General features: G+C 33.6%; 1 protein-coding gene across 2 annotated transcripts; it reads right to left on the bottom strand.

The window, feature by feature from the left end:
* Positions 1–14,923: 14,923 nt before the first annotated feature.
* On the bottom strand, positions 14,924–22,690 carry LOC148623554 (small ribosomal subunit protein uS12m-like). 2 transcript variants are annotated; one of them, XM_088565435.1, is made up of 3 exons: positions 22,599–22,690; positions 17,653–17,722; positions 14,924–15,393 (listed from the first exon to the last, which is right to left on the bottom strand). In XM_088565435.1, exons 2-3 carry the CDS (start codon positions 17,720–17,722, stop codon positions 14,975–14,977), a joined length of 489 nt encoding a protein of 162 aa, XP_088421561.1. In that variant the 5' UTR covers positions 22,599–22,690; the 3' UTR covers positions 14,924–14,974. The 2 variants fall into 2 exon arrangements, with proteins under 2 accessions (XP_088421561.1, XP_088421562.1); XM_088565436.1 differs by lacking the exon at positions 22,599–22,690 and adding an exon at positions 20,108–20,145.
* Between the last annotated feature and the right edge of the window lie 3,401 nt (positions 22,691–26,091).

Genomic DNA, 26,091 nt, shown 5'->3' with positions numbered 1-26,091 from the left:
ACAAAAGAACTGACTTAACATTTGTCTCGTATATTCTGATTTGTGTTTTGAGGCTGATGTTTCTGCTCCTCCAGATTGGTCTTAGGGTTACAAAAGCTTGTCTGGCTTGTCCAAGTCTCGCCTTGATGTCCTCATCGGCGCCTTCATTCTTTGAAAAGACACTGCCAAGGTAGGTGAAGTTGCTAACGTCTTCAATTGAATCACCATTGAGCATGGTGGCTACTGTGTTATGTGTGTTAACTCTGAGTGACTTAATTGGTGTTTCTCTCTAGACCAGTTGATTTGGCACTTTCGTACAAGGCCAATGTCCTCAGTTGTATGTGCTGGAACTGGTGGAATAGTAGGCTCACATCATCAAGTCAGTGTCTTCTAGCTTTGTATTGAGTGACCATTGCATTCCTCTAGGTAGTGACAGCAGTGTTCTCATAATCCAGGCTATGACTACTGAGAAGATAAGGGGTGACAGGAGACAACCTTGGCGTACTCCTGTATGTACATTGAAGGATGGTGAGAGTGTGGAATTGTAGATGACTTGACATTTGGTGTTTTTGTCGAATCCTTGGATAATATTTACTATATGACGGGGATTCCATAGTGTCTTAGTATATATAAAGTGTATTTCTGTCAACTATGTCGAAGGCCTTTTTGAAGTCCATGAAGTTGATGTAGAGGGATGATTGCTATTCTATTGACTGCTCGATGATAATCCGTAACATGGCAATATGGTCAGTACATGATCGACCACATAGTAATCGTGCTTGCTCATCATGGAGATTTGTATCTATTGCTGCCTTGATTCCTTCCAAAATTGCCAGGACTTTACTTGGAAGTGTAGCTGAATTCTTCCAGTTTTGGCAGTTGCTCAGGCTATCCTTTTTGGAAGCTTAATGATGTAACCCAAACTCCACTCCTCAGAGATTTCCACTGTTTCCCAGATATTGTAAAACAGTTCATGCAAGATGCTTTAGGGCCCCGGGCGGGTGTCAAAAGAAAAAATAGGCCCCCAGCAGCGCTAAGCTTGTCGTAAAAGGTAACTAAATAGTGTTCAGAACTCTAGCGGGGGCTAAAGGCATTCTGTCTACAGAGCAACTGGGTTGCGTGCCACAGGTGATGGAATGGGATAACCCTGGCATTTAACTTGCTGGGGGTTGTCCGGCTATAATGCGGAAAATCATAGTAGTACAACGTGTTAAGAAAGATGCCACGTTCCTTGTATATTAAAGAACCTTTCTCTGGTATGCTACCGGAGTAGGAACCATTTGGCTCAAGTGGAGTTTGGTCCGGTCTAGGGCCTTTTCCAGTCCTGATTCTCCAGAGCTTTTTTGATTTCATCCTTCGTGATTGAGCCAGTATCAACATCAAGGTCTTCTCCAGGAGGTAGATCAGGAGCATCTGGTATATCTTCTCCATCTAAAAGTGGTCGATCTAGGTTTGTTATCACAATGCCATCTTTGTCTATCACTGATTTGGATGTGTTGGTCTTTCTACCTGCCGATTGGTATGTGATGTTGTACGAAGTCTTGGTGTCATTTCTGACCATTGCATTCTTTGCTTTTGAAGCGAGCTCGTTGATGTAGGTTCTTTAATCCTGTTTGGTCTTTCTCTTCTTGTAACCTCGTCAACTATTTTTTCTTCAATTCTGTCTTGACTTGGTCAAACTGTATCTTAAAAGACCTACGCTTCTTAGTTTTCTCGATTGTATCGTCAGATAACTATATCTTGTATTCCTTCTTTGAAAATCCAAGTTCTTCTTGGCACGTGGTGTTATCTATGGATTTTACTCACGCTCCCATTGTTTGTTTTCTGTGCTTATTCCTTATGCTTTCTGCTTCTAATGTGATATTGTCTATTTTGGCCTGGCTATCTTGTTAAGCTCTACGTCTGTCATGCTCTCCATCTCCTGGCGACTGCAATGTACTCTATCTGGTTTCTAGTTTTCATGTCTGGAGATACCCAGGTTGTTTACATCCTTGCGAGGAAATGGTGTACTACTTATGACCAGATTGTTGTAGGAGCATAAATCTGCAGCGAGTTCTCCCATTGATTGTTACTAATTTCTTCCTTACACGTGATATGAGTTCTCTCCCTGTGTTATCTTTTTTCCGACTTTGGCATTCATGTCACCCATTACAATCAAGATGTCCCGTGGTGTTTGGGTAGCTTGGAGCTGGTTGTAAAACTCCTTTTTATCTTTATACATGATTGTCATGTCATAAGTACATAGGAAGTTTGTTGTTATTTAGAAACTGTAAAGGTTCCGAACTGTCTCGTACATAAGTTCTTTGGTGTTTAACTATAGGTAGTAAAAATTAGTCAAAATGTCTACATAAGTAATGCGTTGGGGAACCACAATAGAAAATGATCGGAAGGCCTGATATTCTTATCTTTTCTCGGTGGAGAAAAAATCTAAATTGGTTTTAATGTTTAGTGGTAGTTCGTGTATTTTTGTGCATCCTTCTAAAAAGCTTAACATAAATATAAAACAAACGCATCTGTATATTGATATCAATTTAGTTGCTCATTATAACTTCATGACTTTTGCGACTATAAACCGTAAAATGTTAATATTAAAGACATTTGTTACATACTTCTTCATACATAATTTAACATGCTGAATGGCAGTTTATGATACATTCACTATATGTACATGAGATTCCTCTCCTCTCCTTTTATTTTTTCTATTTTTTTTCCTTCCTAAACTTTTTTATGAAAAACATAATACAACATTATTTTTTTTTTTAACATTGTGGAACTTCATTTATTTTTTTCTTGCCAGAGAAAAAATATTTTTTTATATTTTTCTTTAAGGTGAAATTAATATATTTTTTAAAAAAATATCCAAGCCCTACCACCCCCCTCAATATAAAAATGGTCGGTGCCGTACTTACTCAGGTGAGTTAGGTGGTTCCATGAAACACGTACTAATATTACTGAGACACATACTCGATGTGCTCATAAGACCTTAATGACATGAACTACAATTTATAATATTGCTGATAGCCCAACAAGCATAGAAACACAAACTAATCCCCGAAATAACCTAGCTGCATTCTAAATCACGGACAATTTTTCCAGCCAGGTAAAAAACAGGAACAAGGGAAGAGGAAACCTATCAGAACCCAGTGTATGAACTGTCTCATAAGACCTACCTGGACAGTATATTGTGAAAAAATAAACTAAAAATAAAGTTTGAATTAGCTTGACTGCATTGGGCTACATAGTGAAACTAATGGAAAAATTGTCAACATGCTAAATATGTAGGAAAAAAGAATACAAATTTTGTCCATTTTAACACAGGCATTTGGGACTAGGATTTTTTTTTAAAATTTTCCTCAAAAATATCATTAAACCATTTTGTTTCTATATTTAAGTAATTATTCATTTTCTCTGCCATGTCCGCTTGCTATTTATTGCTGTTTATACTATGCATAGTTTTCATCTATATACTTCTCTATAGATGAAATCTAGTCATAGTTTAAACAGCAATAAATAGCAGTGGACATGGCAGAGAACACGCATAATTACTCAAATATAGAAACAAAATGGTTTAAAGATATTTTTTTAGGAAAATAAAAAAAAATCCTGGTCCCTAGTGCCTGTGCATTTTAGTATCTTCAGTATGTGTATAAATACTGTGTAGGGTTTGAATAATATTGGTTCTTTACTTTTTGAGTTACAGATTACACGAAGAAGGTACTGTCCACAACAGGAACAGACAAAATCAAAGTGCTGAGACACTGGGTCAAAGAAGACCTCAAAGTAATCAAAAATATTCATGTAACCAAATTGTAAGCTAAATAAACCGATCAAAACTTAGTCCTTTTAAAGAATAATCATTTGTTCACGCAGTGTATATTTATACAGTCCGTTTATCAATATATATTTTTGGATCTTCTTTTGTATTATTGCTTCTAGTATTCCTGGCTGTACACGTACGTTGATGACCCCAAATTTCCTAATACTTAATTCAGCATTTCTTGCAAAATATGAATTCCACTGAGAATCACTGACTATCAATATTATGAATTTTCAAAGTAAGAATGGACCCACACCTTGAAATTTCGGTTTAGAGATGCATGAAGTTTTGAACAAAGGCCTAATCTCAAGGGAGAAATGAGCAACAAACTTTTCCTTGCTTGTGCTCACTTTGATGTAGATTTTTTTGTAATAAATTAACACTAAATTTTTTCCTTGTCATTGTTGTCTAGATTAGGCTATGGTATGCACAATAAATGATTACCTTTCTCTAGGAAGTTTTCAGTTCAAACAAGGATAAAAACTCTTGTTGTAAAAATTACTATGCAGTTTAAAGATCATTAAACTAAAAAACAACTTAGTAGCTCATAGATTTGAGCAATTTAAGATTCCAATTAAGTGGGAAAGTCAATGGTATGTGGTGAATACAGGGAATATGATGTCTTAATCGCACTTGCACTTTGAGTATAAATCCATCTTTTTTTCTCTCCGAAACAAAAAAAGTTACTAGTAAACCCATACCCCATGAGTACCACTTTTTTATGATGAATCACTACTTGCTGATTGTTTTATACCTGTCTGCCTTCGATAATGTATGTGCATTTCTTTCACTTTTTTCTGCATGATTGTTTTCACAAATATGTATACGATTACAATTCAAGTAACTCTTATGATTTGCAAATATATAAGTGCTAATGTTTTTATAGTTTTTTATTAAGAGATGTTGACATATACATTTACAGTTGCTTCATGCTACACATACATGTACCTGCACTTGAGAATCATGAATTTTGTTTCATGCTTAAACAGTGTCCCAGCACAGAAATGGTCTGTTTTACTTTTGCTTACTTCTCACTTCATCAAGTGAAACTTCTAAGTGATAACCACTGAAAAGAAACCAAGGAAAAAAATCACAACAGTGTCTGATATATGCAAAATGTTACAATGTAAATTCATGAAAATATACATGTATTTCAACCATATGATATGGAGAAACCTCCTATTGTTGGGAAATATTGTTACATGTACATATAATTTCGTGCAAATCAAGCAAAAATAAAGGTTGGGTGGTTATAACAGTACCAGGTTTTACTGATTTTTAAACCATCTGGTCATTATTCCCACAGTGATCAATACTGGTCAACTGAAAATTTGCAAACAATATTTCTGTCATTATTCACAGTTTTTGTCCTACATTAAAAAAAGCTTATATAGTATATATCTACTTCAGAGTTCTTAGGTTTTATTCTTTTAATATGAAATAAACATTTCTATCTCTAAAATAATTCAAATTTATCTGAAATAACATAATAAACCTTACAAAAATGTACAGTGTATTTCATGAGCACATCTTTGTTTCAATAATTATTAATAACATGTAACATACATATAAGTAAGAGTAGAACAGGTTACGTTTCACCTGTCATTGTTAAAACAACATCCCCTCATAACCAGATAGATCACAAAAAGTGGTTTGAAGTGATGATTTAAAAGTCATTTCATTTACCAGACAAAAACCTTCTAAATACAGAAAATGGAAAGCTTGCTCAGGATATTGCTTTAGGGCCCCTTCCATGTATGATTTTAACTACCTGCTGAATTATAATGATGTTTGGACCCCTATTTCAAAATCTCTGGATTAATCCCTGACTGTTGGTTTATCTACGAGCAATTAATGTCATATTGTAAAGTTGATTGATTGATTGTTGGGGTTTAACGCCCGAGCAGCAGTGTTTCAGCCATATTCAGGCGATGAACATGAAAGGGATGATAAAATGAATATGAAATGATGATGATGAAATGAAAAAAGGGATGAGACACAAGGATAATAGGGTTGACTAATTTTTATTGCCACAAGAGAAAGGGAGGAATGGGTAGGGTCAGGCAATTTAGCCTCCTGTGGCGGAGCGCAAAGGTTCCTACTCCTATCGAATACCACAGCAGGGTTCTTTAACGTGCGAGGAACGTGGCGTCTTTCCCAACACGGTGCACCACTATGGTTTGCGGTCAGGTTTTCCGTATTATAGCATAACAACCCCAACAAGTAACACGCCAAGGGTACCCCATTCCACCACCTGGGGCACACATCCCAGTTGCTCTGCGGGCAGAGCGCCTAGCCCCCGGCTAGGTTTATGAGCACTATTTACTCGCCTTCTACGACAAGCTTAGCGCTGCTGCAGGCCTATTCTTTTGACACCCGGACCTGCACAGGGCCATTGTAAAGTAGAAAACAAATTAGATACATGTATTACTATATTACAAATATTATAATTTAATGTATAAAATCTTAATTGATATTGTGCTGCATATGCCAGTAACCATAGTTAGAGTACATGCACATGTATTTTTGTAGTTTTCAGTGTACATTTCTTGTTCACAGACATACAAATGTAAACTGCAAATTTTGCTAAGAAAGATGACATTTTCTACTCAAGCAATAAAAACAGTATACCTATCACCAGTTTTGAAAAATTTTAATAACTGCGTACATACAAAGTATGTAAATAAATAATGTATACCTTCAACACTTACCTAGTACATTGTACATGTAAGAATGTCCATGAAAATCAGCTCTTAGAAAAGGTCTACTTTTGGTATCCTTGATATCCAACACATTTTCAATGCACTTTCATGGACACAGAATTTCTAACATAACTATATTTCTTATGTCATGAAAATCTTGTTTCTCACTTTATGATCTGCATTCTAAATAAATGTATCTGGTATATCTCGACAATATACTAAAAAAGAACCATATTGATAATCAGTTATGACTTACATGAATATAATACACATGTACATGTACATTGTATTACTACTTCTTTAAATTCCATACTGAATAGTACATGCCAAAATCTGTATCACATGCAGAATCAACAGGATATTCCTATATCAACTCAAGGCCCACTGGCCCGCGGGGTTATATAGGTCGAGGGTTAATTCATACCAAACAGATTTGTGCATGTCATGTTCATTCTTTCATAAATTTTATCTTTACAATATGTACTTCAATTGTGTTCTGTGCAAGGTGTGATATATGATATGCAATATATGTCTAGGGATGTGATATAGGGTATCCCATATAAGTCTATGGGTGTGATTTTGAGAATGCGATATAGGTCCTATACGGTATGCGATATAGGTCTAGGTGTGATATAAGGGGTATGAAATATATGTCTGTGGGTGTGATATATAGGGTACTTGAAATGGGTTTATGGGTTTGATATACGGTATGCGATATAGGTCTAGGGGTGTGCGATATAAGTCTCGGGGTGTGATATACAGAAGACAATAAAGGTCTAGGGTGTGATATACAGAAGACAATAAAGGTCTAGGGTGTGATATTGAATGCAATATAGGTCAAGGGGTGTGATATAGAATGCAATATAGGTCTATGGGTGTGATATACAGTATGAGATATGTCAAGGAGTGTGATATACGGTATGTGATACAGGTCTATGGGTGTGATATAGGGTATGGGAAATAGATCTATGGGTGTGATATAGAGTATGCGATAAAGGTCTATGGTCGGCGTAGAAGTTTGGATTTTTGGAACATGTACATGTACAAGTGTATGTGTAATGTCTTGGCTCATATGTCCACTCGCGTCCCAAGGACATTACTTTATTTCACTGGATACCCCTCCTTTTTGATAGTTCAAGATTACCTACTGAATGTGATGAATATGCCACATGACATCCTTACCGTTGAAACAGAGACATTGTTTATGTCTCTGCTTTGAAATCATAATAATTTAACAATTCTGTTGGTTTTCTAATTTGAATACTTCTTTGTTTGCTACATGTATGTACATGTGTTTACCATTTCATATTATTTATGTACATGTACATGTAGTAATCAACATATATGTACACAGTGCTTGCATTTTATGTACAGAAGTTAAATTCTTTGGATCAAAATAATCACACATGAAATTTTAAAATAAAAAGGAGGTGTGCCAATCCCATGCACCCTCCCTGGATCCGCCACTGTAATACATACTTACTACACTAAAAAGGTTGCATTGCAGCTCCGAAAATCTGTCATCAGAAGCTCTCGACATCTTCATTAAAAGGATCAGACGAGAGAAATAAAATGGCAAATCTCGATTGAGCCTTTCTCCCTGCGAATGTTCGGGTCAATTTGACAAAATAGTCCAGCTCTCTGCGTCAAAATTTAAATATTTAATATCATATAATCATTGAAATCCTGCAGTTCTACACATATTAAATAGCTTTAATATCGTTACACGCCCATGTCGTACGAAAAGTATACATCACATATTTGACATGGAGTATGATCGACGGCGGAGCGATATCGTAATGCAAACTTGCTAAGAGAATAACCCGCGGAGTGTTATCTTTGTAGTTATATGTTGAAATGTCTATCCTGGTTATGTAATTTGGTTGCCGACGATCTCTAAGTCAAGTTCAGTCTATAAATATACTTCCTTGACAAAAACTGACAAATGCAACATTTGATCAAATTTCTGCATAACAGGAGGTGTTACATCTTCAATGTATATATGGTTTGAATAATATATGATGCAGTTAATAACTTTAACCCCCAAAAACCCAAACAAACAAACATACATGAATTTACAGGCATTGTCGTACTAGGCATATCCATACAGTGAACATCCCACGAAACATGTTGTTGACAGCATCCAAAATCGTTTAAACATATGTCTCCTCCATATAAATCCACATGTCAATCCATTGGGAGTTATGTACGGATGAACTGAAGGACAACATGATTCCTATCTACCACCCACTATATAAAAAGTGAATATATATTTGCAGTATTAAGCAAATATTTTGAAAGCCAAAATAGATAGGCAGTGGCTATTTTGTCAGACCTCATCAAAATATTGATTAATGACGAAATGCTGTTAAAATATTGTATACTCTTTAGATATATTGAGTACATTTCTATTTATTTATATGATTTTAGAAGAAGTATAACATTTTTAAGCACTAATCGGATCACCCTAAATAAATAATATAAATATTTGAATTAAACGTGTGACGAAAATATGCAGATAATATAGAAAAGAACGTGAAGTGCAGTTTATGCTTGGAATGGCAACATTTTTCTTGTACACCTACATGTATTAAACTACAGCCCAAAGCGGAATATAATGGTTCTGTATCAACTGCAAATAAAGTATTATTTTAAGCTATGTACAATGTTAACTTATAACATTTTTAACTGCAGCTCTATCAAATTTAAACATTTGGAATTCTTATTGTATTTTAATTTTTATGTAAAATTTTATCCATTTTATTCCTTTCTTTGACGGCCCCGTCGTGGAATAGGGGTCGTCAGGCCATAATACGGTAAACTGACAATAGGAAGCTAAATTATCCGACCCTACCCACTTCTCCTTATATCTAGTGGCAATAAAAATTTGTCGACCACATTATCCTTGTGTCCATCCCTTTTTCATTTCATCATCATTTTATGTTCATTTTTTCTTCCATTTTATGTTCATCGCCTAGATATAGCTGAATATTGCTGCGCGGGCGTTAAACCGCACCAATTAATCATTCATTCCAAACTTCAACTTATTTAAAATTTATATTTTTACGTAAAGAAATCTGTGTCAATTTTTAAATATTAGAATTTTTATTTTACTTTAATTAATGTGTAAAATTTTAGAAATTTTTATGTAAAATTTCAACGTATTTAACCATTTTTTTTTCACATCAATGATTAAAATTACTATTATACTTTAATTTATGTGTAATTTTTTTCACATAAATACTTTTCATTCAAAATTTGATGAATTATTATAAAAATTCATTCTACATCACATCTCCGGTTTTATAACAACTTTTATGTATTTAAAGTTTTAAATGTATGAAGTTTTGTATTTTTGTTAAATATTGACGGCAAAATAGCCAAATAACATTATATGAGCTATTTTGCCGGATCCGGCAATAGTCACGGCCAAACAGGGTCAACTAGATAACTAGACAAAGTGAATAAATTTCTGTAACTCGAAAACAAAATAACGAAATTATCCTAAAAATTAAAGAAAGCTTATCACAATGGAAATATTCACTTTCCTAAAGTTTAATTTCCACTAATGCAAGCGTTTTGGGGTTTTTGAGCGAAAGCTGGAAAACACCGCCCTTTTTATGGATAAATATTTGGAACACCCCCCCCCCCCCAAAAAAAAAAAATAAAATAAAATAAAAAAAATAAAAAATTGTTTTCAAATTAAAGGGAATTTGCAAATTTATGATATATACACTTCCTCTTCAGATTTATTATTAGTGCAAGATTTTTTGAGTAACTGTAAAGAAACCGAAAAACACCCATTTTATAAATAATTTCCGTTACAAATACAAGTAATTTTATTGGCTCCAACATGTTATATGAAAAAAAAAATAATAGCTTATCGATATGGATAAATTCACTTCCCAAAAGTTTCATTGTCAACTGATGCAAGTATTTTGAGATATTGAGCAAAAACTGGAAAAATTCCCCAACCCTCCTTTTTATGAATGAAAATATATTGCTCTTTTAAATTTCAATTGAACTGGTGCAAACGTTTTTAAGTTATTGAGCAGAACCTGGAAAACAGCCCCCACAATTGACTATATACTTTCCATTAGGCATTACATCAAAATGAAAAATTGAAATTATTCAAAATATCAAAGGAAGTATACTGCTATGGATGTATCGTATTCACTTCCTCCAAGTTTCATAATTGATGAAAACGTTTTGAGTTACTGTGCAAATTTTTTTCAAAAGATTAAAGAGAGCTTCTAACTGTTGATTTCATACTTTCTCTAAGTTTCAATTTAGTTGGTGCAAGTGTTTTTGAGAAATTGTAAAAAAAGCTTGAGGGAAGGACTGGGGTAAAAAAAAATATGCCCCAACTTTAAAAAAAAAAAAAAGATGATTCATTTACTGTTGAAAAATACTAACTCTTAAACTACAGACCTAAAATCATCAAGTTTTTGACCCCTCAGTTAAGTTTCATTTCAAATATAAGTGGTGGCATATTGGAGTTTCTGAGACAAGTGTAACGAAAAAATGTTAATATTTATTACATGTATTTAGTCATTATACAGAAAGTGGACAAGTGACAGGCCAGAACCCAATAAGTGCAGAAAGGGACCCTTCTCTAATGTTGCAGGCCAAATATCAAGTTCTAATGTTTATTGGTTTCCACAGACTCTTTAAACCAGTTTTGTGAAAAGTCAAGATGAAGAAAAACGATCATTTCTTCCACTACCGTTTGTCAACAAAGGTATAGATGCAATTAATTTGGCTAACATACTCCATCACAAAAACGTTACCAACAAAATTCCCCCATATTTCAAAGACAAATCCATACCAATTATTTCATATTCCTATACTTCACCCATCGCATCCAAAATTTTCAATTATAAAAGGCTATTGCAGAACCTCGAGATTGAGGACTTCAAGGCTAAACCACCTGACTGTTCTTGCAAAACCTCTCCATTCAAATATGGTCCTTCTGGTCACGTCGTTACGGGAGATTTAACCATTATCAAAAACGAATCTCTGCGTAATATCCTTTCTAAAGGTCCCAAGTACCGTGAACCACGCTCCATAAATTGGAATTACAACTTTAAAGTTCTTATGGATGCCGTCGAGGACTATGCAAGAAAATGGAAAAAAAACGAGAACAAGAAGACATTGATTCTCTGTCAGAGTGGTTAAAGGCCGTGAGGTCTTTAATTTTGAAACGAATGGAAATTTTAAGTAGGTCAATGAGTGCCAAGGCTACATCAGTTTTCAAAGACCCCGATGTAGCAAAAACATTGTCTGCTATATATGACAAATATGTTGTCGTACCAGCAGACAAAGCCCAAAACAACATTGTTTTTGTCTGTAAAACGTTTTATATCCAGTGTTTATTATCAGAGGTAGACGTAGAAAATAACAGCAGTGATAAGACTTACACTGCTAACACTCTCTCCAAAAAAGAGATTGTGGAAAACCATAAATCTGTACTATCCTCTATTGGTCTCTACCAAGGACGACGATTGTGATTTACCGTCTATGTACTGGATTCCTAAACTTCACAAGAATCCATACAAACAACGTTTCATAGCTGGATCTGCAAAATTTACTACCAAACCTCTTTCAAAACTTTTAACTTCTATACTCACAGCGGTCAAAGAGGGTCTACAGTCCTACCACAATACTTGTTACTTCCGTAGTGGTATTAATTCAATGTGGATCCTGAAAAATTCGAAAGATGTTTTGGAGACAATCAGTTCAAGACTATTATCTGAATATAATAGCATTAAAACCTATGATTTTTCAACACTGTATACTTCTATTCCCCATACTCAGTTAAAATCGCGACTTAAAAACATTATACATCGTTGTTTTTCCAAACAAGATGGTACACCTAGTTATAAATATATAGTTCTTGGTAGAGATTCCTCATACTTTGTAAGAAATAATTCCAAATCATCTTCCAAATATACAGAGGAAGATGTTTACAAAATGCTGGAATTTTTAATCGACAACATATTTGTCATGTTTTTCAACAAACGGTCGGCATTCCAATGGGAACAAATTGTGCTCTTTTACTTGCTGACCTATTCCTTCACTCTTATGAGGCTGACTATATAGCTGATCTGATCAGAAAGAAAGAATATCATTTGGCTAGATCCTTCAATCTCAGTTTCCGCTATATAGATGACGTATTATCTTTAAACAATCCTAATTTCGGGGATTTGATACATCGCATCTACCCAAAAGAACTTGAGATAAAGGATACTACAGACAATGTGAAGTCAGCCTCATATCTTGACCTACACTTAGAAATCGATGGTAAAGGAAAACTATTGACCAAACTTTATGACAAACGTGATGACTATTCATTCAGCATTGTCAACTTTCCTTTCATCTGTGGCAACATCCCTTCGACTCCTGCATATGGAGTGTTCATATCACAACTCATATGTTATGCCAGAGCTTGCCGAAACTACGCAGACTTTTTGTATCACGCTAGAACTCTAGTAAATAGGCTTCTGGAACAAGGTTATGTTGCTACAAGATTGAAGTCATCACTACAGAAGTTTTGTGGTCGTTATCATGAACTCGTGGATCGTTATGGTGTATCCATCAGTACCATGAGAACTGATTTATTCAACGGGTCATAGTTTTCCTTCCCTCGTTTGTCTACCCCGGACTTGACTTTCTATGAGCAACTCGGTGGGTGTTTCTAGAAAAGCAGAGGACGCTTACCCTACCGGTGCACCTGGTCCATGCTCCCAGTTTTTATTGGAGTCCGAGTTGCTCATTTACTTTTGTTACTTTGTATGTATGATTTTAGTTACTTTATGTTCTTTGTTGTGTATGTCTGTTTTCCATGTCTGGTCTTTGTCCCTGGATTACATTCTTTTGATTACCGCTATAACCTTGGTTCTCTTGATTACTCTTTGAGAAAATCACTACAACTAGACAAAGGGATGCCCCCACACTCCATTTTAACACAGCTACCCAATAATGTTTGGTTGTCAAAATTCATTTATGAGAAGATTGTTGCGTCAAAGAGATACATATGATGCCCTGCGTGTATTTTCTGACATAATATAAAAGTCAATTTATACTCGCAAGCTTTAATTCTTTAGAATGGCAACAATGTTATGATCAGAGAAAGAAGTTGAATCCATAAAAATGTCAAATATTGATAGAAATCAAAACCCTGATAATATGCATATCTTCAATCCATATATAATCATTCTGTATCAACTTCATACCCTAAATACTGTAGGAGGAGTTAAGCAGAATTACTATATACCCTGAATGGGATGGACGGACAGACAGGGATAAAACAAAATGCCCCCAACTGAACGTGAGGGCGTAAAAATATTGGTTTTGAAAGTGCTTAGAAAAGAAATTAAAGAACCTTAGTGAGCGTGCTCACATACCCTATACGTCTCCATGTTGGATACTCAAGTCAATTTGTTCGTAAGAGAAATACATTTAGAAGGACCCCGATAAAAAAATGAATCAGAGTGTTTTTTTATGCTTTAGACCTTTATCTTCAAACTAAATTCAGTTTTAGTTAATCCAAACTAAATATCATTGTAGCAGAACAAAACATACACTTGACCTGTAACTTATCATTTTGAACTTATATACCAAAAATCATGTCATAATCTGCAAGCGTTTAGAAAAAAAGTCAGAAAAACGGTTATTTCTGTGAATTTAGCTAAGTTCAAGGCCAGAAATTTTGGTAAAAATCATCGGATCGGAACCAACTACAAACTTGTCCTGTAACTTATTATCTTGAATTTCTGTACTAAAAATCATGTCAATATCTTCAAACGTTCAGAAAAAAAAGTCAGGAAAACTGTTATTTCTGTGAATTTTAATAAGTTCAAGGCCCATATTTTCGGTAAAAATCATCAGAGCGGAACAAAACGTTAACTTGACCTATAATTTATCATGGTGAATTGATATACCAAAAATCATGTCAATATCTGCAAACGATCAGAAAAAAAGTCTGGAAAACTTTTTTTTCTGTGAATTTTGCTAAGTTCAAGTCCCGTAATTTCGGTAAAAATCATCAGAGCAGAACGAAACGTAAGCTTGACTTGTAACATATCATGGTGAACTTGCATACCCAAAATCATGTCATTATCTGCAAGTTTTTAGAAAAAAAGTCAGGAAAACTGTTATTTTTGTGATTTTTTCTAAATTCAAGGCCCGTAATTTCTGTAAAAATCATCAGAGTGGAATAAAAGTTAAACTTGATCTGTCACTTATCATGGTGAACTTATATACCAAAAATCATGTCAATATCTGCAAGCATTTAGAAAAAAAGTTCGGAAAACTGATGATGGACTGATGGACGGGTCAAAAACATTATACCCTATACAACTTCGCTGCGTGGGGTATAATTACCTCTCCTCCACAGTAGAGCTATAATGATAAATAAGCATAATTAATATTTTGAGTTTTAATTTGTAAACTGCATGACAGTAATGTCAACACTTCATTTTTGTACCTTTTTCACATGAGCCAAGTCATATTTTCCCCGAACACATTTAAGTTTAACACCAGGAACATCTTGAAGACGTCCACCTCTGACAAGTACAATACTATGTTCCTGTAAGTTATGTCCTTCACCCGGGATAAATACTGTCACTTCCTTTCCATTACTGAGCCTTACCCTGGCACATTTCCTATTGGCTGAATTTGGTTTTTTGGGTTTTTTTATGATTGTTTTTAATACAATTCCTTTCCTGTATGGGTTTCCATCAAGTGCAGAAGAAGGATTTTTTCTCTTTCTAATCAAAGGTCCTTTCTTGTGTATATAATTTAGTGAAGCCATGGATCTGGCTAGAACAGAACATGTGAATGGATTATACTTCTGCAGAACATTATTTACAGGTTTCTGGAAAAACTGGAACTCTGCAATAACAAAACATTAACATCAGACCACAAAAGTAAAATTACTAGTAATTCAAACAAAAAGAGTATAGCACAAAGCATTAAAATTCCAATCAGACTCATTAATGTTTGTAGATTTTTTTACCTCTGCCCTCCTGTTATCCTGTGAATTTCTATTCCAATTTTCATATAGGTGTCATATAACAGTATCAAGTCATATATCTCAATTTTTGCAAAAAGAGACAAATTTTTATTAAAAATAATTTAGTAATACCTATCTTAACATAAAATGGGATCTGAAGTAACAAGACTAATGCCTAACCTATTCTATAAATACCAAATTGTTTCAAAATCCCATTTATTTTGGTCTCATATTCTTAAAAAGTCAAGTTCTGACCTGTTTTTTAGCCTTAACACTAGGGAGCCTCTTAATAATTTAAAATCTGTCTACTGATACAGCCTACTGCACAAAGTTAGAAAATTAGAAATGGTTAAGTTTTCACTTTTAATCAATAAAATAGTTGTAGGATAAAATTTCCATCACTCCTTGCGCTCACAGCTACCCCATAATGTTTGGTTGTCAAAATACATTTATGAGAAGATTGTTGTGTCAGAGAGACATATTTGATGCCCCTGGATGTATTTTCTGACATATATAGAAGTCCATTTCTACTTACAAGCTTTAATTCTTTAGAATGGTGACAAAACAATAAAGTCATTAGCATTGCAACAAAACACACCACATCAATGGTAAAATGACTAAGTCCAACCAGCCCTTAAGGAGGTAGACCTAGGGTGAGGGACATAACTCTTGAAGTCAGTGATATGTTTGTATCATATTCAATTTTACCAAAGCCTTTCAAGCTTTCCTTTAAAACTGAATGAAATCAGTCCAAGTTACTTTGATGCTTACATGAGATTTGATGTAAAATGGTGAATACAAACGTTCCAATGATTTGTAAGAGTTGTGTCCCTTACCCTAGGTCTACCTCCTTAAAACCTAAAATATTGATTAAAATCATAAACACTGATAATCTCCAGACCTTAAATGCTTTAAAATTATTCTGTAAATTATTTACTACCTATCTGTAGAAGGAGATAACCAGAATAGACATGTACCCTATTCCCTTAAAATGGTGACAAAATGAGTTCAACTATACATGAAGATGTCAAATATTGATATAAATCAAAATTCTGATAATATGCACATCTTCAATCCATATATAATCATTCTGCTAAGTATTAACTTCTTACCCTAAATACTATAGGAGGAGTTCAGCGGATTTTTTAGGATGTGGCCCCTAAGACCCCATACAATTCGAAAATGGTCCAAAACCCATCAAATCTGCTTGATACATTTGTTTACCAGAATTAAAGAAATACAATAAAAAAGAAATGATCAAAATCAGAAGAACATTCTACATTGGTTTTAATAAAACACCTATATTTACTCGTTTCTGCCCCTTATTCTAAAACGGTATATGCAATACAAGACTGATACCTACACTTAAACCCAATAGACATTTATAGGCCTTTTATAACGGTTTAGTCATTAACTGAAAGTTTTGTTATCCTCCATCCTTTGGAAACTTTTTGAGCCTTATCATAAAAAACATTTTATGGATTAAAGGAATTTTTCTAACCATCATGGTTTTCAAATTATTATCTTATAACTTGCTTCATGGAATGCACCAGGATAAACCTGCAGAGGTCAAACCCTGAACAGATGAGGCAAATATGGACACAAAATTCAAGCTTGATACTGTTCATAGTTCAACCACAGTGGTCACATCAAGCTGTGCCCTGCAAGGCATTTTATTTTTTCAAGATATAAGCTAAAAAATTAAAAAGCGCCATTTTGGCCTTTTGGTGTACATTTTGAACAAATGGATGCTTTTGTAGATCTTATTATAAGGATCATTTCAAAAACTGATGTATTATTTCTATCTACATTCAATAATGATTTAAAGATTTTAGCTAAATATTACACAAAGCATCATTTTTGGACTTTTGAAGGCTGTAAGTTTAACAAAGTGTTGACATATAAATTCTTATACAAGACTTTTATAGAGTTTTCAACAAGTCCAAGGGGAGACCGATTCATTTTTCAACATATCTTATGGATTTAGAGACACATGTAGAAATTGGCATAAATGAAACATTTTTCAGCAGATACCCAAAGTAAGCTGGTAACCAAATTTCATAGAAGTTCACTAAGTAGTTTCTGAGGAAATTACAATGACAACAAAGGACACAAAGTGATGACTCAGGAGTACTAACCTGATATCAAAGTATGTCTTGCCACACCAATTATGTTCTGAGCAAATCGTTGGCAAATATTATACAGCATCTGGAAAAAAATTGCAAAGTTCCATTAATTTACATGTACAAGAATGTATATAATTAAGCATGACCGTCTGTGCAGTAGGGGTAAATATGACCTAATAATGTATATTTGTTTGGATATTGGTTTACTGCCATATAACGTATGGCATATAATGTATTATCACAGTGGCAAATCCAGAGAGGGGTACCCGGGTTGGCACCATTTCCCACTTTTTATGTCTAAAACTGACCAAAAATGGCAAATAATGTCCTAACACCGCCCTTTTTTCTATGGAATCCCAGCTGGCACCTTTCCTTTTCAAAGTGTCTGATTCCACCCTTGTATCATTGGCTTGAACTTGATAATTATAGGTCACAATGTTTTGTTTCCCCTCTTTTTTTATTACCAGATTTGATGTCATAATTATTAGAAACACAGTAGGTTTCTAGAAAGGTAGAAAAGCTATACTGTTCCAATGCACATGGTCCATTCTGAAAGTTTTTAGTTTAGTTCAGGTTTCTAATAACTCTTTAAATTATTTTTGTTATATATGGTGTTTTGTCTATTTTCTTGGTCTAGTCTTTTATATTCTTCTTCTTCCAAACATCATCTCATGGTCTAGTGTTTTATATCGTTCCGCTTCCAAACATTGTCTCCTTGGTTTAGTGTTTTATATTGTTCTTCTTCCAAAGATCGTCTCCTTGGTCTAGTGTTTTATACTGTTCTTCTTCCAATTCTTGTCTCCTTGGTCCAGTTTTTATATTGTTCTTCTTCCAAACATCGTTTCCTTAGTCTAGCGCTTTAAAATTGTTCCGTTTCTAAACATCATCTCCTTGGTCTAGTGTTTTATATCGTTCTTCTTCCAAATGGCGTCTCCTTGGTGTAGTGTTTTATATCATTCTTCTTCCAAAGGACATCTCCTTGGTCTAGTGTTTAATATTGTTCTACTTCCAAACATCATATCCTTGGTCTAATTTTTTATATTGTTGTTCTTTCCAGGGTTATCTATATCACAAACTTTTAAAAGCATTAACTAAGTTTTTATCACTGTTACAAAACTTTTGATTCAAAATATAATGGCAATTGCGGGTTCTTCAACAAGAATAGTATTGCTTACAAAGTTTCATATTATTCTTTCAAACAAAATCCTATGGGTTCATCAACTGTCCTTAATAGATTTACATGTATTTGCAAAGGATTTTATTTTCAAATTATTGTTTATTCTTTGAACCCTGTTTTTTTACAAATTGAGATATTGAGCCCTAATTGCTTCACTACGTAAAAACTAAGTACTGCCCATTTAGCACTTGACATTACCACTCCAAATCCAGTCCACTAGTACTAGAACTGTATTGACCAATCATTTCTGACGTTAGTAATTTTGATGATATTGTCATTCTTTAAAATTGTTTTACACACATCATTCACTTGCATTCTCTTTTTTTTATATGTGTTACATGTATATGATGTTACATACATGTACATACACACACAATAAGCAAGCATTATTTATTTATTTATTTTCTTTTATTGAAAAAAATTCTCTTTACTTTGTGTAGGTAACTAAATATTTTATAAAAATTGAAATCAGCTGACTGATTGAGTGTATTATATATACATTCAATACCTCTACAGATTTCCAAATATATGAATGAGCAAAACAGAGATTCTTACATTTGGTATGATCTATTGCTTTTTTAGCAGTGCTTACTGTGTTTCAAGCAGAAACAACTCTTGAAATTTACATGTAGTTGTGTTTTTTATTCCTGACCCTACTTAATCCATAATGATTTCTTGATCAAATATCCAGTCTCTTAAAATAAGTTGATCATGAGTGTCAATAACATATTCTAATTTTTTTACTGACAAATCAAGATTGAAACTTGACAAATATTGTAGCAGTTCAGTATGAACTTGTCTCAAGCTGAAAAAATGTTCCATTGAAATTGAAAAATTACTCTTTCAATTATAAAACAAGAAAATAAAAGTGAATGCTTTGTGATTTTTATCAAAATATCAATTGAGATAATTTACAAAAAGTAACCGCATGACACATTTGCACATGTCGTAACATAATAGGAATGATGGAGCATTAATAATCGTAAGCTGAAGTGAAGAATGTTCATTCAGTATGCTGTCTTAAGTATACTCAAACTGTATAGTTTGGAATTGTCTTTATTTAAGGAAAGATTTATTGATGGAATTTGATGGGATAAAATCTGGCCTATAAATTATAGACTATGAGTAGGCACTGACCATTTTTATACTTAGGTATTGGGGAGGGGCAAAAATTTTTTTAGCATTTATTTTAATCAGCTTTTTGTAATGATGCTTAGTGGAAAAACCGAGTGATAATTTGCAACTTCAAGCTCATTTTACAACAGCTACTGGTCAAGAAGTAGATCTCACCAGCAAGTCGTTCTCGCCAACCAATATTTCGTTATCTCCTGTAAAACAAGTTCATGGCCAAAATTAAAGACAAAACATCAAATACAAGACAACAGACAATATTTATCTGCCCAAAAACATTTACAGTGAATTGTTATGGCATAGAAATAAACAATACAATGATAGAAACAACTATAAAGTAATATATAAAGGTAATGGTGTGACAGTGTTATTTGATGAGCTATGATTTGTTAAAAAATTGGATTGTTATACATGGAGATTGCTGATATTTTTCTTTCAAGAATGAGCTATCATAGGATTTATGCTGAGGAATTAAATTTTGGTAAGTTGATTGGAGAGAATTGCTTCTGTCTTAAAAATGGTGAGATCTACTCTCTGACCAATACATGTAAAGACAGAATCAACTTAGTTTTTATTTCACAACAGAATATTTAGATATTCATTTATTTTTCCCCTGCCTCATCTCTGTTGTACCTGACATCCCACAATTTCATACTATATTGTAATATGTGGTAAATCAGTCATGGTAGATCTTTGTTATGCACTTAAAATGTGAAGTTCAATGTAATGTGATGTTATGATTTTATATATGTAATGAATCATGCCCTCAAGGGCCTGTATGGATAATGTGTACTTAGTTCTTCAGTCCTTTTTCACATTTGTAAGGACCTCAGTCATAAAAGAGGGAGCAGTAACAGTGGAGGATATACATGTATACAGAATAGCATTTTTGGTATTAACATTGATTCACTCATAAGGTCTTTAAATAGAAATTAAAACGCTATTTTTACAGCAATTTTTGTATGACTTATGATGTACTGTGATTCTCAACCTTGCATGGGAAGAATTGGGATTTATTTTCCATACGATGGGGACATTTTTTGCACCTGTCCCAAGTCAGGAATTTCTGGCCTCTGTTTGTCTTGTTTTGTTTTCACCTTTAGAGTAGGGTATAAAATGTGTAAGCTGTACCTGTACCAACTTTTTCCTGTACTGTTAATAATGTTCTGCTAAAATATTCAGTATTACAGTATGTTAAGAACTGAAAATTGCATGAGATGTGCAAAAGTCTGTTTCAATTCATTTGTAGTCAAGAAAATGATGTATATTTATTTAATATTTCTTGTTTGATTGGTTTTCTGATTTCAAACGGTCTAAAATGTGTAATGGAAGTTACCGTAACAAACTAATAATTGACTATTTTATTACTTTCCTATCCGAATTTTATGTTTTTCTGTGAAGTTAAAACTTCACTTAAAGACTTCAGATAAAGTTAAGAAAGATTTAATATTAATTTTAAAAAGAAGTGATAGAGTTTGAATTCCATACCAATGTCATTCCATGTAACAGATAGTCTCCTAAACAGAGTCTTGTGTGATTTCAATTCATGGTTAATAATTATTTTGACAATATTATGATGTTTTAATTAATTTCAAATATGCATTAAAGTTGTATATATAACAAAACTATCTGACTTTGATTTAGGGTACTGGAATTTCGGGTTACACATTTTAGACCATTTAAAGGCAGAAATTCGAATTAAATCAAGTTTTTAGAAAAACATTTTTTAAATAATTAATTCTTGCCTGGTCATTGTGACATTTTTTTTATCGCTCTTGACTTCTAACAATAAGGCTTCTGAAACAGGGTTTATGTTGCTACAAGATTGAAGTCATCATTTCAGAAGTTTTATGATGGTCATCATGAACTCGTGGATCGATATGGTGCATCCATCTGCACCATGAAAATTTGTTCAACATGTCATAGTTTTCCTTTCCTCTTCCATCTACTTCAGACTTGGTCTTGACTTTTTATGAGCAACTTGGCGGGTGTTTGTAGAAAAGCTGAGGACGTTTACCCTACCGGTGCACATGGTCCATGCTCCCAGTTTTTAGTGGAGTCCAAGTTGCTCATTTACTTTTGTTCATTGTTTGTATTATTTCAGTTACTTTATGTTCTTTGTTGTGTCTGTTTTCCATGTCTGGTCTTTGTCCCTGGATTACAATCTTTTGATTTCCTGTAGAATCTTGATTCTCTTGATTACTCTTTGTACATGTGTACCAACTTTCAGCTGAAAATTTCAAGTTATAATGAAAAAATTGGGAAATAGTATTTGGGTGTGGGGAAAAGTTGGTATGGATAAGGGTACGTGTTACACAATTTTGACCCTACCCACCTTAATTTAGTTTATTATTTTTGTTACTCGAGTATAAAGGGCAACTTTTTGCTGCACCTGTGTATAATGATGTTTTGGGGCCAGCAGCAGTCTGCCCTGTGGTATAACGGTGTCCTTGTCGTTCATTGAAAACTTATGGGTAGCCTTGGGCTGACATTTTCAGTTTTGAGTTTGACATATAGACACCATATCTATTCTCGTCATATTATAATATTCTAGGGTGCATGTCAATTTTTTTAAGGCAAATCATGTGAAATTAATTTATGTGTGTAGAAGCCTAAATTTGTTCACAAACACATGCACAAGCCTTCTTACCCTTCAGCCAAAATAATGTTATTATCAGGGGTATTATAGTATAGGGGAGAGGAACCCATTACAAAAGGTGTGGGAGATTTTTTGGGTATTTAGTTATACCATTTCTGAAACGGACCTTTTTACTTGACTGACTAAACTACTTTAATCATTGCTATCTGACGGGGTAGTATAGACAAACAATTCGCCGTTCTAACAGCCTATGACATAGACTGGTTATAAATATACATTTCATGCTTCTTTACATGAATAAGGATTTTATTTTAATCAATACATATGACAAATATTTCTAAAAGATAGCTGTCAATATTCCTATTTTTCATGCCTGGTCGTTCAAATATTTGATTCTTGTATATACTTCGCAAAGTGGTTTTGTTCTTCCAGTTGTTACAGTCTGGCATTGAATTAAAAATTGGACAATTATATCCGTTAACTAAATGAATGGAATGTATTTGGATGCAGGGGTTCTGAAACGCGAACTCGTGCCGCTGTGACATCTATGGCAACACCGCCTGCACAAAGTCCAGCGCTCTAGACCATATCGTCTAAATAATAGTCAACAATCACTCTTACGGGGTGATGGATCGTTAAAAACGATGCAAAACATAACAATTAATTAAATAAACGTCTAAATATGTTTAACATCACCAGAAGATGATAAAATTTAAGTTGAATATTTCGGATAACTGATATCCTTCCTCAGCATAAAACTCATAAAACTATATGAGCATGAAACTCACAAAACTTAACTTAACAGATTCGGAAGCTCAATCGCGTACGCTGTGGGTGATTGTACCTTTATATATATAAAAGGGTCTGAAAAATTCCCAACGATGTTAGAACTGTCAAATTTGCGAAGCAAATTTTTGGTCGTTCCCTCCGCGGGACTCGAACTCGTACCGCTGTGACATCTATGGCAACACCGCCTGCACTAAGTCCAGCAAGTTTTATTAGGTGCTTTCTGCATTAGCGTTTGCCCCGGAACTCAGGAGTAAATTACGCTTTCCAAGGCATTGCATAACATGAACGTGTTATTGTCTCATGAAATTGTATGGATCGACCTCGATTGGTGTCAATGGTTTTCCTAAAAGTACTTCAACAACTGCAGATTTTTAAAATAAAACATCAAGTCGACTTGATTATTTTCCTTTTAAAATAAACTCTTGTAGTTTTTAAAAAGATTGTTTATGTTTGCTTTAAAATAAGTCTGATGATTACACCAAGATTCATATCACAGGGTCTGTCAATTAATACATGTCATGTCTAATATAGTCATTGACCGGGCTAAAATTCATTCATAAATATATATTTAACTTCTGTATTTATTCAGATATAAAACTTTATCACAAACATGTCCACGGTATGGCGAGTTAATTCCAAAGTTTATCTTCCTCCACATAAGACCTAAAATACAGAAAATGAGTTCAATCAATAAAGAGTAGGAAATCACTCAATCAAACATACCTACATTCAAAAAAGTCAGAATGCTTCAGTCTACACCATGGAAATAAGTCCAATTCATTTATTCATTTAAACAGTTCATCATGGTGTAGTAATCGTAGTCGTGTAACTGTATTTATTAACAATACTTTTAAATTCAATGTGAAAATATCAAATGGTATTATGCAATATTTTGATATGCAAAATTATCAGTAGTACTACATGATTTGACACTTAAAACATTTTACTGAAAATCAAAAATATATATTGTCCATATAAATGTAAATAATATAACTATAACATTATGACTTTTACATTAATTGTTTAAAGTAATTCATTCACGACCACTAAGACAGACAACTCTGTCTGAGCTGAAGGCATTAATTGCAACACAAACAAAGGGGGCAATTTGTAAACAAAATATACTGATCTTTACTGATGGTTTTAAAACGACAAAATTAAGTAGTAACACATTTCTATACAGTTAAGAAGCCATAGATATTGCAACGGAAGTGAAATTATACGAAGATATTCAATGTTATTCCGAAATTACTTTTCCGACAAAATTTGTCGTTGGAACTCTCCGTTAGTGTTACTCCCTATTATAACCAAAATTTCAACTGTTGATTTCGGTAATATACTTCATTGTACAGCCATAAAAAATAAATAGTTAAAATTTGTAAGCACATATAAATTTCTTTTCCCAAAACTAGCCTGATATATGAACGGAGTTAAGAGAAATCACACTTTTACCTCGCAATGCTAATCAAATAAAATTTTAATTATGCAATAATTGGTTCTTCAAAGCAATGTAATTAATCAAATCATTATTTTTTTCTTAAGGATGCTAATTAAAATGTTTTAAAGTAATTAGATTATATCTTATTTAATTTTGTTTCAATTCTAATGAAAACAATATATTTGACAGGATGGATTGAATTTTATGTTTTTATAACTTCTATTCAAAATTCAATATTCGAATTTCATTGGCAATCCAAAAAATGTTTTTATAATACGCTTGAAAAGAGAAAAAAACAGATTGAAAATAAATTTCGTATACCATTTTTATCTGAAAATGGTAAATTATCCATGTTTAAGGTGTGACGAGGTATGTGATGATGGCACAATCCAATTTAGTAACTGTGATCGTTGGGTACACAGTGCTTATGTTCCAATGAGTGAAGCACATCTTTCTGCATGGTCAGATGTGTATGGAGTTTCTGTGTCAGGATTGCTGTTTCACACAAAACCAGTATGACTCGACAAAGACACTGCAAAGGTCAGTTATCTATAATCTATTTTTATTCTCATTTCAATTTAGGTGAAGGTTCTTATCATGTTCATAGACTTAACTTCTATCTTTTTTTTTCAATCAAAATTTTTTCCTTATAATAATTTAAAATATCAATTCAAATTTGCTTTAAAAAGTAATTTTGAAATTTTAAATATGTATTTATTCGTATCAGTCAGTTAATTTTCATAACCATTTACCTTAATTTAACACTACAGATAATTGGATTAAAAGGCGTGTGCCCAAACCATCAAGGTAATTAACCTAAGTGTCAATATTTTAATTTATGACATGGTTTAATTTATTGATTATTATAGCACAATTAAAATAAGATTCTTTGAGGTTAAATACATTTTGAAAAAATTCAGGTTAACATTTTGGCCACTTATAATTATTTTCTTGGTCTAAATACCACAATTAAAAAAAAATGAGTGTCTTTCAGCTAATGACTGTCTTTCTGCTTTTCGAGGTACCCGTTGCACATTCCTGGTTACTATACTCGACAGATCGCAGTTAGGAAAACGCTTTCTGGCAGTGCTTTTGGGACTCACTAATTAGCAACAAGAAGCGATAAGAAGCGTCAAGAAGTGTAGAAAAAGCAACAAAAACAGTGAAATAGCGTCAAGAGTTATATTTAGACCGTTGCTATTCGACCATAACTGGTTGAATGTGCAGGCTCAGGGGCGGATTCAGACTGTTTGAAAAGGGGCCAGAAGGGGTTCCCCAGAAAAAGTGGGTACTAGGGTATTATTTACCATTTTTTGT

Source organism: Perna viridis, chromosome 2 (genome assembly GCF_037379345.1).
Source record: "Perna viridis isolate PV_CMFRI_1.1 ecotype Kerala chromosome 2, ASM3737934v1, whole genome shotgun sequence".
NCBI classification, from domain to species: domain Eukaryota; kingdom Metazoa; phylum Mollusca; class Bivalvia; order Mytilida; family Mytilidae; genus Perna; species Perna viridis.
The sequence above is the reverse complement of the archived record's forward strand: the minus strand, read 5'-3'. Positions and strand labels throughout refer to the sequence as shown.